The sequence below is a fragment of the Salarias fasciatus genome, chromosome 18, assembly GCF_902148845.1.
Source record: "Salarias fasciatus chromosome 18, fSalaFa1.1, whole genome shotgun sequence".
Lineage (NCBI taxonomy): Eukaryota > Metazoa > Chordata > Actinopteri > Blenniiformes > Blenniidae > Salarias > Salarias fasciatus.
Genome location: NC_043762.1, coordinates 15790301 through 15806146, shown reverse-complemented (window position 1 = coordinate 15806146; position 15846 = coordinate 15790301). Strand labels below are relative to the sequence as shown.

At 43.7% G+C, this 15846-nt stretch overlaps 1 protein-coding gene across 13 annotated transcripts in view; it reads left to right on the top strand.

Moving 5' to 3' along the window:
* Positions 1 to 248: 248 nt before the first annotated feature.
* ptprsb (protein tyrosine phosphatase receptor type Sb) overlaps positions 249 to 15846 on the top strand; it is a 69089-nt gene continuing 53491 nt past the window's right edge. For 11 of the 13 annotated variants that reach the window (XM_030114861.1, XM_030114863.1, XM_030114865.1 and 8 more), the window contains exons 1-2: positions 252 to 586; positions 15430 to 15644. In XM_030114861.1, coding sequence (XP_029970721.1) covers positions 15497 to 15644 — 148 coding nt within the window. In that variant the 5' untranslated portion in view covers positions 252 to 586; positions 15430 to 15496. Of the gene's footprint in view, positions 587 to 15429; positions 15645 to 15846 lie in introns of all 13 variants that reach the window. The other 2 variants (XM_030114862.1, XM_030114866.1) reach the window with 2 other exon arrangements.

The following is a 15846-nucleotide window of genomic DNA, read 5'->3' as shown; positions in this document are numbered from 1 at the left end:
CTTTTGCACCAGTCAGCGATCCAGCAAGAGCTGGGGGGGTGGAGGGGGTGCATGTGGGGAGGTAATGGGGGTAATAGGAGTGATGGGATGGGGGGGTGGGATACGGTTGCTATTGGAGATCTTGCCTGCATCACGTCATGTGTCGGGGAGGGGGAGGGAGGGGAGGGGGAGGGCTCCGGTGTGCGCTCCGGAGGGAGAGAGACGGAGAGATAGAGCGGGGAGGGGGGAGGAGAGGAGAGGAGAGGAGGAGGAGGAGGAGGGCATTGAGGAAGAAGGCAGCGAGTATCAATGACATCAACCAGCAGTATCTGAGGCCGCCCGACCAGCTATGCTCTCCCGACAAAAGGGCTGAGGAGCAGCCGAGAGCCGCCGCACAGCCCGGACGGAGCGGACGCGCCGCGCGCCGGCGATGCGTGCACGGCATCCCGCACAAAGGCAGACGTTTCTGTGAGCGGAGCTCCTGCTGCTCCTGGATTTACATTCACCCTCGCCGATCCCGAGGAAGCTTCCAGCTGCAAAAGAAAAAAAAAAATCCACCCACATGAATCTCCCAGACAGTCAAGAAGACGGAGCACTTCTTACCGAGGTAAAGAGCGTCCTGCGTTATTTTAGCGTGAACGCCGTGCAGCCGCGCGCCGCGCACGGCGCACCGCACCCCGCCCGCTTTATATTCTCACTAAAACTAAGGTAAGAGTGGATCCGGACGGGGGTCTTCTCTTTGTGCGATTCCTGTGTCAATTGAGCATCACTTTGTGTTTGGTCGAGGAGCGGCGCGCGGGGACGCGGAGGCAGGTTGGCAGTGGGAGCGCGTGCCCCGGCGCCCCCTCCTCATTGTTGGCTGGGCAGCGTGAGCGGACCAGGGCAGGCTGGCAGAGCCTTTGTTCCTCATCCATTTCATTTAAAGTGGCTTTTTTTTTTAATGGCTCTTCCAAGTGCTCTCTAGACTCCGGTGCAGAGTTAACATTTTTGAGCTCAAAAAATAAAAAGGAGGAAATATTTTAACACTCTTGGACAAAATGCAAGCGCTTATAAAAAAATAATAATAAATGTCGCTCATGCATCCTACAGATTTCTCAAGGATATCTTGGAAGAAGAGTCAGGAAACTCTCAGTGATGGCACTGCATGGTAAAAAGCCCATTATGATAATTTCATTCCCAGTACTTTTCAGGAGGCTATCACAGACACGCTATGAATTCATAGGCTCCATTACCCCAATATCAAAATAATTCCTCATATGTGAGGCACCAGGTGGCAACACGGATGGACTTATTTAGCTGTACTCTTTTCTAGACAATGGAGTGTTTGCTGCATCTGCTGCTCTAAAGCGTTACTTAAAACAAGCCCATCTGCACATATAGGCAGTGATTTTAGCCCCTAGACCACTCATATGTCTATAATTATACACAGAAGGATTTGCCTTTAACACGGCCACTCATGCATGCAGGCGGAGTGTAATTTAATGATACATCGATTCATCCTGACACATTTTTCGAGGGCTACTGCTTGTTTGGGGCTTAATCATGTAAACTCTGAATGCCTGTTTAGGTTTTCTCCATTTCTGCTGTGTGGCCTCTGTGTACTGGAAAATTGCACTGTCGTGGAGAATCCGAGGGAGGTCTTCCTCCTCACACACAGATGGGAAATTTTCCCTGGGGCACCGTGCGTTTGCTGGTTATTGTTCCAGACCATTTCCACATCCCTAATTATTTTAATCAGTCATTTTTACGCTTGGATTCCTCTCTTTAGCAGATCCCCTGATTTTTATTTATTTATTTATTTATATTTTTTTAGTTTTGTTCCCTAACAGAAAAATACACAAGATATTCCACCTTAATGAGAAAGCAAGGGATGTAGATATTTGCATTATTTTGACAGGGGACAAGACATTAGGAGGAAGCAGAATAATTGAACTGGCAAATTTCCTGTGTGTCAGTTGGAAGCAGATCAAATATTCACAAGTATTTTTCCAGACTCAGAAGTGTCTGCGTATGAAATCGGCGATGGCACGTACTCCTTAAATAGCAATTCGTGGGGTTCAACTATAGGCCTCAATGGTTTTCCGCTCCTTCCAAACAGATACCCCTGTAAGATCCATCCAGACTTGAATATGCCAGATGACATGCGCTCCCAGCGGAGCGGCTTTGGTTTCACGTCAAAGGCCTCATTGAAGTCTTATTCCCAGATTCTCGCAGCGGCATTACCCTAACTGCTCAGCTCTCTACTCTTTTTCCCCTGTGTTGAATGTTAAGCCCACTCCCCAGGTTTTGTCAGAATCTCTGTGTACACTTTCCACTTGCTTTGCTTTGCTTTGCTTTGTACCAACCAACTGCAAGAAAAGGAGAACGCCAAGACTGTGATGCTCGGAGCGGAGCCACCTGTATTACAGGCAGACAGAAACTTTGTTGTTGTCTCGGCATTGATATTAATTGACCTTTCCGAAGCCTTCCAAACAGTGAGCTTTTGTCTGCTCTTCTTCTCCACTTGATTATTCAGAGGTTGCTGAAAACAATGCATATACTGAATGCAGAATGAGGTCTGAGGGGCTGGACGAAAAGGCAAACATCACTTAAAGCTGAATTTTTAATCATAAAAATACTGATTTCTTGACATAAAAACTCCATGAAGTATATTTAATTTTCAATCTTATTTCCTTTTTTCTTTCCCCATGACATTATTAACCTTTGCTTGAATACATATATATGAAAAAGAAACCTTTGAAAAGTACTTATGTCATTTTTTAATTTTAATTTCAATTTCATATTGTGTAATATGATCATCCATATAACTTACATTTTTCAACCAAGTTGTGTGAGTTAGATTGTTCTTAAAAATTAAAAGCTATTTGTTTAATGCAAAATGTCACCCATTTCATTTCACTTGAGATACATTTGTTTTTGTTTTGTGAGATTATAGATAGATTAGCTACCTAATGCTGTGTAGTGATATTGGAAAAAAAAAATGCTTTTACAGACAATTTGAACCATGCTTATCCGGCATTTGATTATTAATATTTTACACAAACAGCATGCATTTAGTAGTCACATGGGAACACACACACACACACATACATATACACAGAGTCAGTTAACAGTAATTGCATCCTGTATGACAAAGTGCTGCACTGAATGAAATTTATCATCGCATATAATGATCAAAAAATCAAAACCGTCACTGCAAATGATGAATGAGGACATTAAGAGACGGCCATTGTGTTTTACCAAATATTTGCACATGGTTTACAAGCAGCCAAGTGACTTCTAGTAAAGAAGTTTTTTTCCAGTAAAAAACACATTTCTTGTGCTTTTTGTGTTTTCAAGGAAACTTATTTAGATTAGACATGTTTGAAACTGCAAGTCACCAAGAAATGAAAATACTTATAAAAATGTGCGCTGCATGGCTGTTGAAATTTCAAAAGTGAATACAGCTGTTAACTCTGATCAGCAGTGTGTTCTTTAACTAAGCTAAAGCTATATTGATTATGTAGAGTGTGTGTGTGTGTGTGTGTGTGTGTGTCTTCGTTCATCATATGTCCCTGTTGTTGTGTGCACGTATGAGTGAAGGCTCAGAGATGTGTTGTGACTTGACTGATGCCCTTCCACAGATGAATCAGAGATTCTGATGTGTCAGCAGGGATGAATAATGCACACAGCTCCTCTACCTCTCTCCTCTTCCTCTCTTCTCCACCTCTTGTCTTCAGTCGTTCGCCTCTCTTTTCATCACAACTGCCACATCTGAAGGCATCCTCACCTTGCCCCCCCCCCCCCCCGCTCCCCTGGCCTCATACAAACCAGCGGCCGCCGTCTCCGCCGTCTGGCCGTCCCTTTTGGCCAACCCTTCCCTCGTTTTTTTTTTTTTTTTTTTTAACAGCGAGCTCACTCTTCTCTTCCTCCTCGCTGGCCATTTCCCGCACAACGGCGTTTGCACTGAAAATGGCTCAACTTGTTGATGCACGCGGCCCATTATCCAATCACGGGGGGAGGAAGTGGAGCCATTGGCGCGGCGTGACAGTTACATCCCTGAGTGACAGGAGTCATTAGGAGGGTTGGGCTGACTGACAAGATGGCTGATAAAGCAGGAGACAAACTGACTAAACAGAAGTTGGTGAGAGAGGTGGCGTGATTCCCGTTTGGAGTGGATGTTTAGCCTTCCAATAAGTCCTGTAGTAGCAGAATGGTCCATACATCATACTTGACGAATGTTCAGGTGCATTTTTTATCTTTTGCCAAACAAACAAACAAAAAAAATCTATTGGCGCTCGTGCGCTTTAGAAGCTTGGATTCATTAATCGGAGGTACAATGATGTGAAGACATGACTGAGATCATTGATATTTAATAACGAGTTTACTTGTTTTGGAGTCATTTTGTGAAATTAAACCATAAATCATAATACAGGCCGCACTTGTTCTGTACATGTCATTAAATGTGTCACAGCCAGGATCATTTTATTCTTACAAAATCTTTAATTGTGAAATAATGTTTCACTTTTTATCCAGATCTATAATATTCGATTTCTCCTGAGAACTACTGTTTTCTGAAGGGTTTATTTCTTTCTGGGAGAGGATGAAATCAGTCGGAGCCAAAGTCCAGCAGAAATGATGTCTTTTATTACAAGATACGCAGTCTTGGGAGCAAAATCACACTACAGTGCCTGTAAGTGAAAAGCCCGCGCTTCTCCAGTTCATTTCCATTTTATACTTTTCTCTGAGACGTTTCGTTATTACACCAGTTACTAGGAAAGAAGAACATCTACAGAAAACGATCCCTGTCTACTACTAAAGAGGAACAGAGGAACATCAACAGAACATAATTCCTTATAAGGAGTTGACTTGTCTACTACTGAGAGGAACCTTAGTTACTAAAAAGGAAATTACTAAAAAAGAAACTCCAACCGAAAGCATCAACAATGTAGAAAAACAATGTATTTTTACCCTTCATTTCCCATTCTTCTGGCTGATTGTTGTTGTCAGTGTAACTCATATTTCATTTAGCTTTACATATAGTGTATCTTCCTTATGCCAACGCTTCCCCTAACACATGCAAACACCAAATGTAATGCATTTATTTGAAAGATATGTTACACATATTTGATATAGATGAGTTTTTTTGGGTTTTTTTTTATCAGCATGCCACATTACTGGAAAACAAATTTCATCCTCATCCATTATTTAATGCCAAGACAATTTTCAAGCATTAAAAGTTGCAATGAAACGATGGTTAGTTAATGATGAGTTACCTTTAAGCCCTTAAACACAAACTAGAGATTAAAGACCAGGATTTTGTATCTGTATGTTTTCCTGAAATAATATGCACCCCTGCTTCTCAGTATGACCGTCAGGATTAGACGGCACAAACGTTCATGGTAAAATATGGAATAAATCCTAATGACTTGACTGACCTTTAGGTTTTTTTTTTGTTTTTTTTTTAAATGAAACCACATTCATGGCTTCAGTGACATTTTTAAAGAAAACTTTTTGTATATTTGAGCCAGTTTATTTTCATCAGCATACCGACTGAATGACTTCATGGCTAAATGTGTGGAAAAAAATGAACAACATCTGTATTATGTGCCTTTGTTAAGATATATATATGTGTGTGTGTGTGTGTGTGTGTGTGTGTGTGTGTGTGTGTGTGTGTGTGTGTATATATATATATATATATATATATATATATATATATATATATATATACATATATATATATATGTATATACACACACACACAATGTGTTCAAATATCAGGGTCATAGAGTCAGTAAATTCATCCCAGAGCAGTCATGTTAAGTACAACCAGAGGAAAGTATCCTGGCTCTAAACCTCAAATTCTGTTCATGTGGGTAATTCTACGTTCAGTCAGAGTTTTTTTTTTTATTTTTATTATTATTATTATTATTATTTCTGAAAGAATTACCCCCGATTCCTCTGCCACCTTTTAAAAACAACTCTTCCGTGCTGTGACGAGGTGGTGAAATTGAAGGATTTCACAAAGGAAAAAGGTTTTGGCATATATTCCAGTTGCTTGTGAAAGGACGTCTTTATTGGATCAGTGAAACAGCTCGGCTTATTTAAAGACCTTTACCTTGCAGGATGGGAAACAAACCATGTCCAGGAAACTTATGGCTCCGTTCCATCATCACAACTTGCCGACAGGAAAGTTAAAAGCTTGAAGATTAGACTCACTTCAGGGTCAGCGGGCACATTCTGCAGTTGGTGAAATGTTTGTGTGTATTCATATGAGTGTGTGTGCGCGCGTGTGTGTGTGTGTGCATAGATGCAGGTGCCGGGACTGTTTTGACACGGCACCTGCATGCAGGCTCACATTTGTTTGTGGCATTTCATGATTACTCTGTCTCCACAGCACTGAGGAATGCCAGTTGGGATGAAGCATTTGCTTGACGGAGGGGAGAGTAATGGCCAGTCATCGGTGGGAAGCATCCGTGCGCTAGTCTGTTACCCTTGACAAGCATTTCATCTATTCACTTACCAAGACACACTCGCGCCATCTGATTTCAGCGTTGAGACAGAGGACAAATGCAGTTTTTCTACCCCATTACTCTGGTTTTCAATTCTATTCACAACTTTATCGCCCCTCAAGGAGAAATTCATTTGGCGTCACAAATCTCATCTCCATCAGGAAGCCATGCAATGGCTGGTTAGTGACAGAGCCGCGAAGGCTGGCCGCCTGGGTAGGATGCAAATGGGATTTGTTCGCCAGCATATACCTTAAAAATGACCCTTGTTATTGAATATTTATTTGCTTTCTTACAAAATGGTGGTATCAATAATCCTGTTTTTTTTTTTGTTTTTTTTTTTTATCTGGATTTGCATGCCGTTCACTGACCTTAAGAAAACACCAAACTGCACTGCGTGTGGAATGTATGTTAATGTTCTATAGATGATCTCAAGTGTTGTTGTGGAGCTGTGCTGCAGTTGTGCGAGTTAATGAGCTCTCAGAGGACGACGTATCATGTGACCACGCTAGACAGGTGATACTATGGTAGCAGAAATACACAAGAGGATGAGATCCTAGGCAAACACAGCGGTGTGTCTCCAGGAAATTATTAGGGATCTCCCAAAGGGAGCGTGGATCTTTTACATAAGCAAAGAATGAATAAAGGGTTGCTTCAAGATTGCAGCACACAAGGTAAAGATGAATGAGGGACACAGGCCCGCTGTTGTAAAGCCATGCAGTGTTGTGCCAGGTGCACAACTTCAGTTTCAATCGTGCGTTTCATTGTACCTTCTATAAATAAATGAGGAAGTGAACAGAATCAAAAGGAGGTCTGGGAGCTCTGCATTAGTGGCATCCCAACTGGGTGATTCTGTTAGGATGATCAGTGTTTCACAAGGCTGCTTGTTGTCAAGACAAGCTTATCAACGTGTCCCAAAGCCTGCGTCAGACAACCCCAGCCTGTCTGGGAACATATGTGTAGGTTTTACTAAACAGCTGAAACGGGGGGGGGGAGCAAAAAAAAAAAAAAATGGCCGACACGTCTTGTTTTAAGAGCGCATTCGAAATATGATGATGGCCGGGATGATGACAATGACGTCCAGGCGGATGAAGGTGTTCTCTGTTGTCAGGGAGCTTTAGTCCTGCGCCACAAGAAGCTCACTAATTGGCTGCAGTGTGTCTTGAATGGCAGCGTGTGTGTGTGTGTGTGTGTGTGTGTGTGTGTGTGTGTGTGTGCTGAATGGGCGTGCGTGCCATTTGATGGACTTGATCATTTATTCAAAATACATTTATTAGCAGTGTTTTGGATTTATGTAAAGAAGCGATTGTGTTTGGATTAGAAGGTGTCGCTGTAATCGAACAATTTACACAAGGCTCCGTCTCTCATGTGTCAGGGCTGTTTAACAATTAGGAATGTACATGCAAGTGCATAAGTATGCGGACATCAGTATGTATATACAGTTCTCTCTCCCGCTAGGATAAGAGTCTGCCAGCCTTGGATATGCTAATTGGACAGTGAGTTGACAAGGACTCAACCATCAGCCTGCGTAATGAGCCGCTACACACAAGATCGGCCGCCTCTGAAGAAGAGGCAGCCGAGAGAGAGAGGGGTCGAGGGGAGAAATTACCAAATATGTTTGGATGTTTGCGAGCCCTGTGTTGTCGTTTCGCTTGAGTGAACGTTGCGCAGGTGTCTGTATGTGGACGTGCTCATATTTTGTTCCCCTATGCTGTTGTCAGATAAAAACCCTTTACCTGTCAGGTGAAGCAGCATTTGCAAAATGCCACTTATTTTTCTTTTTTTTTTCCGAAGAGAAGCAGCCATGTTTTAGCTGGATGACAATGCATTTGTGACATTACCCGGAGGGATTTGAAAGAGCTTTATGAGCCTAAGGGTTTGAAAAATTGACTGAGCTCATTTAGGAGAATTTAATCCTTCAACTTATCTGAAGGCATGGAAATTGTCAAATCAAACAGCGAGGTTCTTCGCCAGCTATGTGGTGCTGGATCAGATTTTCAACCAAATTTGAGACAGGTTAAAACCCATGTTGTTGCTACAACACACTGAATCCTGAATATTTTGACATCTCTTCCTATGTTAAGAAACACTAATATGCTCAGCCATCGGCTGTCAGATCCTCTGTGCTTTGTTTGTTTTTCAAGGCAATAGCCTAAGAATTATATAAAGTATTTTAAGCAGTATAATGACTTTTCCTTCTATTAAAATTAGTACTAAAATAGTAGTTCTTTGCAGATGAGCCAAACATGCAGTTTAGAATTAATGATTAAATATATATTTTGGAACTTTTAAAGATTTGTTGCTAAAAGAAAAATCTGATTGATACTCAAAAGTGTCACTTGTCTGATTGTAGTATAATGCATTTTTGAAATATATTTTGCTTTCCCATCTAAAAATCTGCTGTTTGGGCAAATTTATGACTCTATACTTCCTTTTGGTGTGAATGTGTGCGTGTGTCTGTCTGGCTTTCTGACACTGTGCTGTGACTCTGAGTTGGATAAAACCAATGTAGATGCTGCAAATTATTCAAATCAAAATCCGAAGTCTAAAAATTCCCATATTCAAGGGAGGAAAGGAGCATTATCCAAAGGGACGCGAAGATACAGAGACAGTAACAGTGAAGCGCTGATGTACAGGAGAACAACCACACAGATGGACCGACAACCTGAATACATAAGAAAAAGCCCATTATATAGCAAAACCACCAGGGGAAGACAATCAGACACTCAGGCTGAGGTGAAAGACTCCAGGGTGAGGAACAGCAATCAAGCACAAGCAGAAGAAGCCAAGGAGTCTGAAAGGAGAGGCCGAGTTAAGCAGGAGACAGAACAAGAACCCTGGTCGACATGCACTCAGAAACGGCAGCGTTCTTATTCTTTTGTGGTCACTCTGTCTCTTTGGAAAGAAATATAGAAAATACAGTAAACTAAAAAACATTCTCTGCCTTTTCTGAAAAAAAAAGGAAGTGATTCAATATTTTTTTTAGCAAGCAGACTTCAAATTTGTCTATTTTCTTCAGTAAAATCAGAAGTGCCTTGTGAAGCCCATGAGTCTGGCATAGAGGTGTTTTCACTGCTGTGACTTCCTGCGTTAATCTGTCATATAAGTACATTTAAAGCATTTGATCAGACATTTCCTGCTTAGCGCCGGCCAGCCCAGCTGGTGCCGGGTTCATCCGAGGCCCTCCCATCCATTACGTGATGCTTTTTTTCTGCTCGAGTTGGGAGGTGTGACCTTGAAAGCCCCTCTAAGATGTGTGGGTGTACATTTTGCCACGCCATTGTCGAGCTACAGCAGCTTTACTCCGTCCTAGACATGCAGAGATTGAGGTCAAAGGGAAAGTTAGTTTGGTTAGTCACGCTTCTCTCCCCACCCCATCATGAATCCGTGTGCTGTCTTGGCTCGGAAGTGTAGTTGAGATGAAAATTGGAGCACATCCAGTCTTTTCTTTTCTGTTTTTCTTTTTTTTAATTGGATCTGTAATTTTAACAGTGATATTGTTCTGGATAATGGTCGTGCTGGTATGTAATTGTATTGATGTGATGCACAGTGAGAAAAGCTCTGTAAGCATCTTCACACCCTGCTGGGATTAGTGAATTAGGGGATTAGGGGTCTCACACCGAGGAAGGGGTTAAATTAAATGAAAGTGCACATTTCAGAAAACACACCCTGGGAACTGCAGGTGATCCGTTAACTAAATTATGACCTGGAGCATGTTGTCTGTCAGACAAAAGCCACAAACACAATCCGAGCAGGTTTTTAAATCCTGTTTTCTCACACATCCCCAGAAAGTTTTTTTTATGGCGGTGTCACTATTTTATCACATTGAGAGGAATGTGCCGCTTCTTTTTGCAGATGCCATGATATTTGGCAATAAAAGAAGATTTAAAGCACCCGTCCAGTGAGTCTGGAATCCTCAGATGACTGCATGCAACTCGCTGCCATCACAATGGGAGACAGAAAATTTGCATGCACATTTTTAGAATATGTAAACTACAAACCCTCACCTGCAGATAGCCGTCAAGACTAATGCAAAACGAAAGCCGGCCTCGCCTGTCACATGAATAGAATTGATAAAGACAAATGCATGTGCACGTTATGTGTGTACGTAAATAGTGTCAGCTAATGCAAACACGAAACTGAAATTCAGCACATCTTTTATTTAGAAATCTTTGCTACGAATTGAATTTTAAGTCCCGCTGGGCCTTGAAATCCTCTGCCGTGAGGCGGGGATGGAGCCGAAACGGCCATGTAAGGCACAGCAGTTAAAACAATGCAAATTCAAAAGCAAATCAGTTGAACAGGAGTGAGGTGAAGAGTCTGCGAAACACAGGCTCAGTTCACGCTGAGGTAATTTATGAATTTACTAGAAAATGCCCCTGTGCTGCTCCTTCATTTATTCCGCTGTTATTTTGGGTCAATTAATGATTAATGGCGCAATTAGTAATCTCATTTAGAATTTACTTTACTAATTAATGACTGAGCCACTGAAAAATGCAAATTACAATTTATTAAAGAATGAGCTCTTTAAAATTTCTTTTTTTTTTTTCCTGACCCACAATTAAACTTCAAAAACCGTTCACTTTCAAGTGACACCGGAGTGACAAGAAAGTCAAATCCATCAGTGATCAGAAAAAAACCACTTGAAATATGAAATTAGTCAGGATCAACATCAGTGGCCACAGTCGTTCTTTCTGATTGACGATTCACTCCTCTCCTCCTAAAAACGGATAATTACTTATATAGGCTTTCCTGCCATGCCTGCCGGTTTGCTCGGCGGTATCCATGAGTCATATTTGCTCTCAGAAGTGCGATATGAAACTCCAGGAGAAACCTTGTTTATAGCTTCACAGTTTCCGCTGACAAAAATAGAAACTCCTCATTGGAAATTTTATTGCTATTTGTCAATTTCTCCCTTGATAATGCCGTTTGGATGCATGTCGTTCCAGGCGTCTCCAGCCCTAATTTCGGTATTCTGCAGCATTAAGCAAGACTGATAGAGATTTAGCTGAGGTAACCAGGTCTCCAGATTCATTAAAATTCAGGGCAAAGAATCGCAGCATTTGAGTGACAGGTGTGTTTTCTTGTTCGAGAGAAGCCTCAGATATTTTATTTTCACTGCTAAAAATGTAACCAGGGCGGTGTAGCTCATGCCTGCAGTAAGCCGTGCTTCATCCTGCGTCTCTGATCCTCAACGCGCGTGTGTGTGTGTATGCGTGTGAGCGTGAGCGTGCGTGCGTTTGTGTGTGTGTCTGTGGGCTGTGTGTTTAAGAGAGAGAGAAGGGAAGTGTGAGAGAGTGAGTGCAAATCTCCCCCATGATGCTTTGCCATCTGCCATGTTTATATGCATGTGTGTGTGTGTGTGTGTGTGTGTGTGTGTGTGTGTGTGTGTGTGCATGCGTTTGTGAGTGCCCACAGGGTCCGGGGTCACAGAAACGTGAAGTCCTATCAGTCCCAGTCCCTCCTAATACATTGGTCCCACGCCACATGTCTCCTCTTTGAGCTGGCACACAAACCCAGGGAAGGATATTTTTCAGCTAGAAAAAAAATCAAAAAGGCTAAAATATCTGTATGTCGATAAGTCCAATTCTAGGACTTCATTTTTTTTCCCCCCCTGAGGACTGTGCTGTGGTGTAGTGGTTAGCGCTGTTGCGTCAGTGTTGTGGGTTTGAGCCTGGGCCGAGCCTTCATGTATGGAGTATTTACGTTCTCGCTCTGCGTTCGTGGCTTTTCTCTTGGTACTCTGGTTTCCTCCCACGGTTACAAACACGCATGTGAAGCTAATTGGCTGTGGAGTTGTGAATGGGTGGTTGGTCCTCGGTTGTTTCTCGGCTCGTAGGCTTGTTTCTGCCTGCGTTCTGTTTTTTGCCCTGTGGTGGACTGGGGCGCTCCGGGTTTGCGCACCGTGAGCCGGGCTCGGCCACAGCGCCCTGAAGTGGAGGAAGAAAAATGATTCAAGTTTTGAACGATTTGAAAAAAAATGCAAATGAGAAATGGTTATTGTGGATGAATAGAAGATTTGTGTGTCCTGTCTTTTATGAATACAAATAATTGAAAAAAGAAAAATGTCGCAGCAGAGCTTTTTCCCAACATCTCCAGTAATTTGTGCTGCTAGCGCTGGATTCCAGAATAAAACTTAAACAGAAATCAAAGAACACCAGGTTCCTATCAGGTGTACTATCTCACAGCCGAGCATGCCGGGGCTGCAGGAAACAGATCCGGTCTTTCTATGAGTGCTCGTGGCTTGTTGTCATGGTGACAGGCCTTGTGAGACCATCTCAACCCACTTGTGGCGAACGGCATCATGGGTAAGGTGCAGGAGAGGGGTGGAGGAAGAGGAGGAGGAGGCGGGTGCAGGGTGGGGACGAGGTGAGAAAAACAAAGCATGTCATCTTGCGAGGGGGGCCCCAGCGGAGCAGGGGCAGGTTGGATGCCACCTAAACAATGTTATTTCATCAGCTTGATGGAGCACAATAACCGGTGTACATTTCACCACCTGAGCTACGGTGTCATTATCTGCCGCTCTGCAATAAATAGCACATGTATCCCCATCAATCTATCTGTCTGGCTGACCATCTGTGTTGTCACACTGGAAAAAAAAAAAAAAAAAAAAAAAAGGTAATAGGACCAACCCCTGCTGTCCTCTCTCTGGATGCAGAGCCCGATGATCAGGGAGAGCAGGTTGTGATGTCTCTGAGGGGGTTGTACACGCTGGAGGTTGGGCCTGAGTCATGCGAATTTTCACGCTCGCACGTATTAATTATGCTTCTACCAAAGCCAATGGTTGTTTCTCTGTCTGGATATCCAGAGAGGAAGAGGCACGTTGGGTGGCATTAACGTTAAATGCCCCACGAGTGCCCGGTCTGGCCCGGTCTACTTCTGCCTCTCTGAATGCGTTTTGGCGTCTTCCCTCGACATCCACAGCTGTGGGACGCTCTAAGCTCTTTTGTTTGAATTGTGTCAATGGACCAAAAACAGCTGGAGCAGCCGGCGCGGGGCAGCTGGGAAGAGGAAGAGGATTTGTATACAAGCAGGGGTTAGAGAGCGCGTAAAAAAAAAAGAGAGGGGGATGAATGATGGGGTGTCGCCGAGGATACGGCGTCGAGAGAGGAGAGGTTAACAAGGAAGGCGAGCGCGAAAGTGAAGGGTGGAAGAGAGGAACGGGATAAAAGGAGATGGGAGGAGAGGAGCTTTAAAGTATATAAAGACTAATGCAGGAGTGAGACGAGGGTAAGATTAGGGATTACTTAGAGGGTGTGCAGCTATAGTGGAGGTAGAGCAGAGAGGCTTTTGTCAGCAGGTGAAAGACAACAGGGAGAGGTGGATAAACAGAAATGATGGAAAGGGTTAGACCGAGGCGGCGTGGAGACATTAAGGCTCGGGCACGCGGGCAGACGGTTCGACCTGTGATGTTTCGGTGGCCGTGTGGTTCCACGCAGAAAGGTAGCCCCGGTTAGAGCAGCGCAGCCAAATTGAGTTTTGGTAAGAGGAGAATTTACTTAACATGCTGCCAATGGCGCTCGGACGAGCCGTGATCTGATTTTTCTTATCGCATTGTTCAATTGAAAAAGGGACGCTGAAAGCTTTTCTATTCAACGGCTATTACGCAGCGTTAGATAAGACGGGGGCACGGCGGCGAGAGAAAGAGCCCGGATCAGATAGACGGCCATGTTTTCAGTCGGGCTATTTTTAGTGTAGGAACTGGCAGACAGTAATGTGTTTGAGCAGGTCATTAGCTCAATAAGTGGTTGGAGGAGTCTTTGAATATGTAACTCACCAGAAATGCCTCTTTCATTTAGTAAAGGCGAGTAAGGGTCGGCCGAATCGCTGCTACTCCATTTCTGCCGGCGTCTCGGGGACGTCGGGGTGAAAGTGTGCTTATGGGTGTTTGCACATATTTATGTGCCAATCACTCGGTGGCCTGTCACCTGTGAATGCGTATCATATCTTCCCCAAGAGAATGTATGTTATCCTGGGCTCACACTTGACGGCAGACATGTATGTGTGTGTGTGATATATGACAGTTAACAAAGGCTCCTTTCTCATTCGGCCTCCCCACCTGCGTTCTGACACACAGGGCCGTGCGGTGGGGGTCGGAAGAGCTCGATAGGACTGAGGAGTTATTGACTCCCAGACGGGGAGCTTCTGCGCGGCTTGTCTAAATCTCTGTAAGCAGACAGAGCTGAATTATGCTCGGGCTTCCCAGATGTGTGTGGCTCGGCGTGCACGTGTTTACGTGAGCGAAGGGAGCAAAAATACTGACGGAGATTCCCCCCCCCCCCCCCCCCCCCCCCCCCCCCCCCACGGCAAAGGATTAACAAGACGGGGGGACAGCTACTAAAGCAGCAGTTTCTGATACATTTGCTGTTATTGAATTTCGCCACATTTCTGCTGACCCCTCAATCCTCTTTGTTTAAGTGTTTTCCATTACGGTGGCACACTCTGGATGTATTATTGCATTAACACTTTTATGTGCCACCAGAACACTAAAATACCGAACGCTAAGAAGGAATTAGGCCAGAGCTAAAATGAAATTACGAGGACGTCTGAGGAAGAAAAAAAGAACTCTTAAAAACGTATCATTGCAGCTCATTTCACGGCTCACTGAAAAAGGGACTTATTTAAACAGAAGCAGTACGTCGAAAACTATTTTGGTCTGTTTCTTGTCGTAGTTATTGAGCGGTGGCTCCATTGTTCTGGCATTAGTTCAGTCAGAGCTGGCCCGCTCGAGCTGCTAATCCCAAGTCAGAAGTGCTCTGGCTAAATCAAAAGACCTAATCCTGCATTAGCATGAATTTTTCTTTAATTTTCTTCACGAGAATCAACATAAAATATTGTATATTTTCCCTCCTGCCTCATGGTGCGCAGACGTTTTCAAACGTTACTGCCGAGCAAAATGACGAATCAGATGCGGAAGAAATATGCCTGACCTTCATTTTTATTATTTCCTGCCTGTCTGCAGAGTGCCTACCCCTGTTGAGCGAAGCCCTTCCTGTATCTCCGCCATCTGCGACCGCGTCGTCGGTGCCATGTCTCCGCCTGCAACAGGTCGAGCTGTGGCCCCGTCCAGGAGGCCGACCGTGGGGCTCTGCCTTCGCCAATGTCCCCTGTGTCTGCTGCTGCCTTTGATTATCCTGCTGACAAGTCCTTTCAGCGGTGTGTGTGCTGGAGCGCCAGGTATGTATCTGTGTGTGTGTGTGTGTATATATACAAAATGATCGGTCACTATTTCCATCATGTGCTTGTCAGTATGTTCATTCCAAGTCCGCCCTCCCCAAAAAAATAAAATAAAATAAATAAAAAAAAATCAAAAAATCTGAAAAAAAGGAAATTCTTTTTCTGTGTTCGATTCCCAGTAAAGACGCACTGGTAAGTCGCA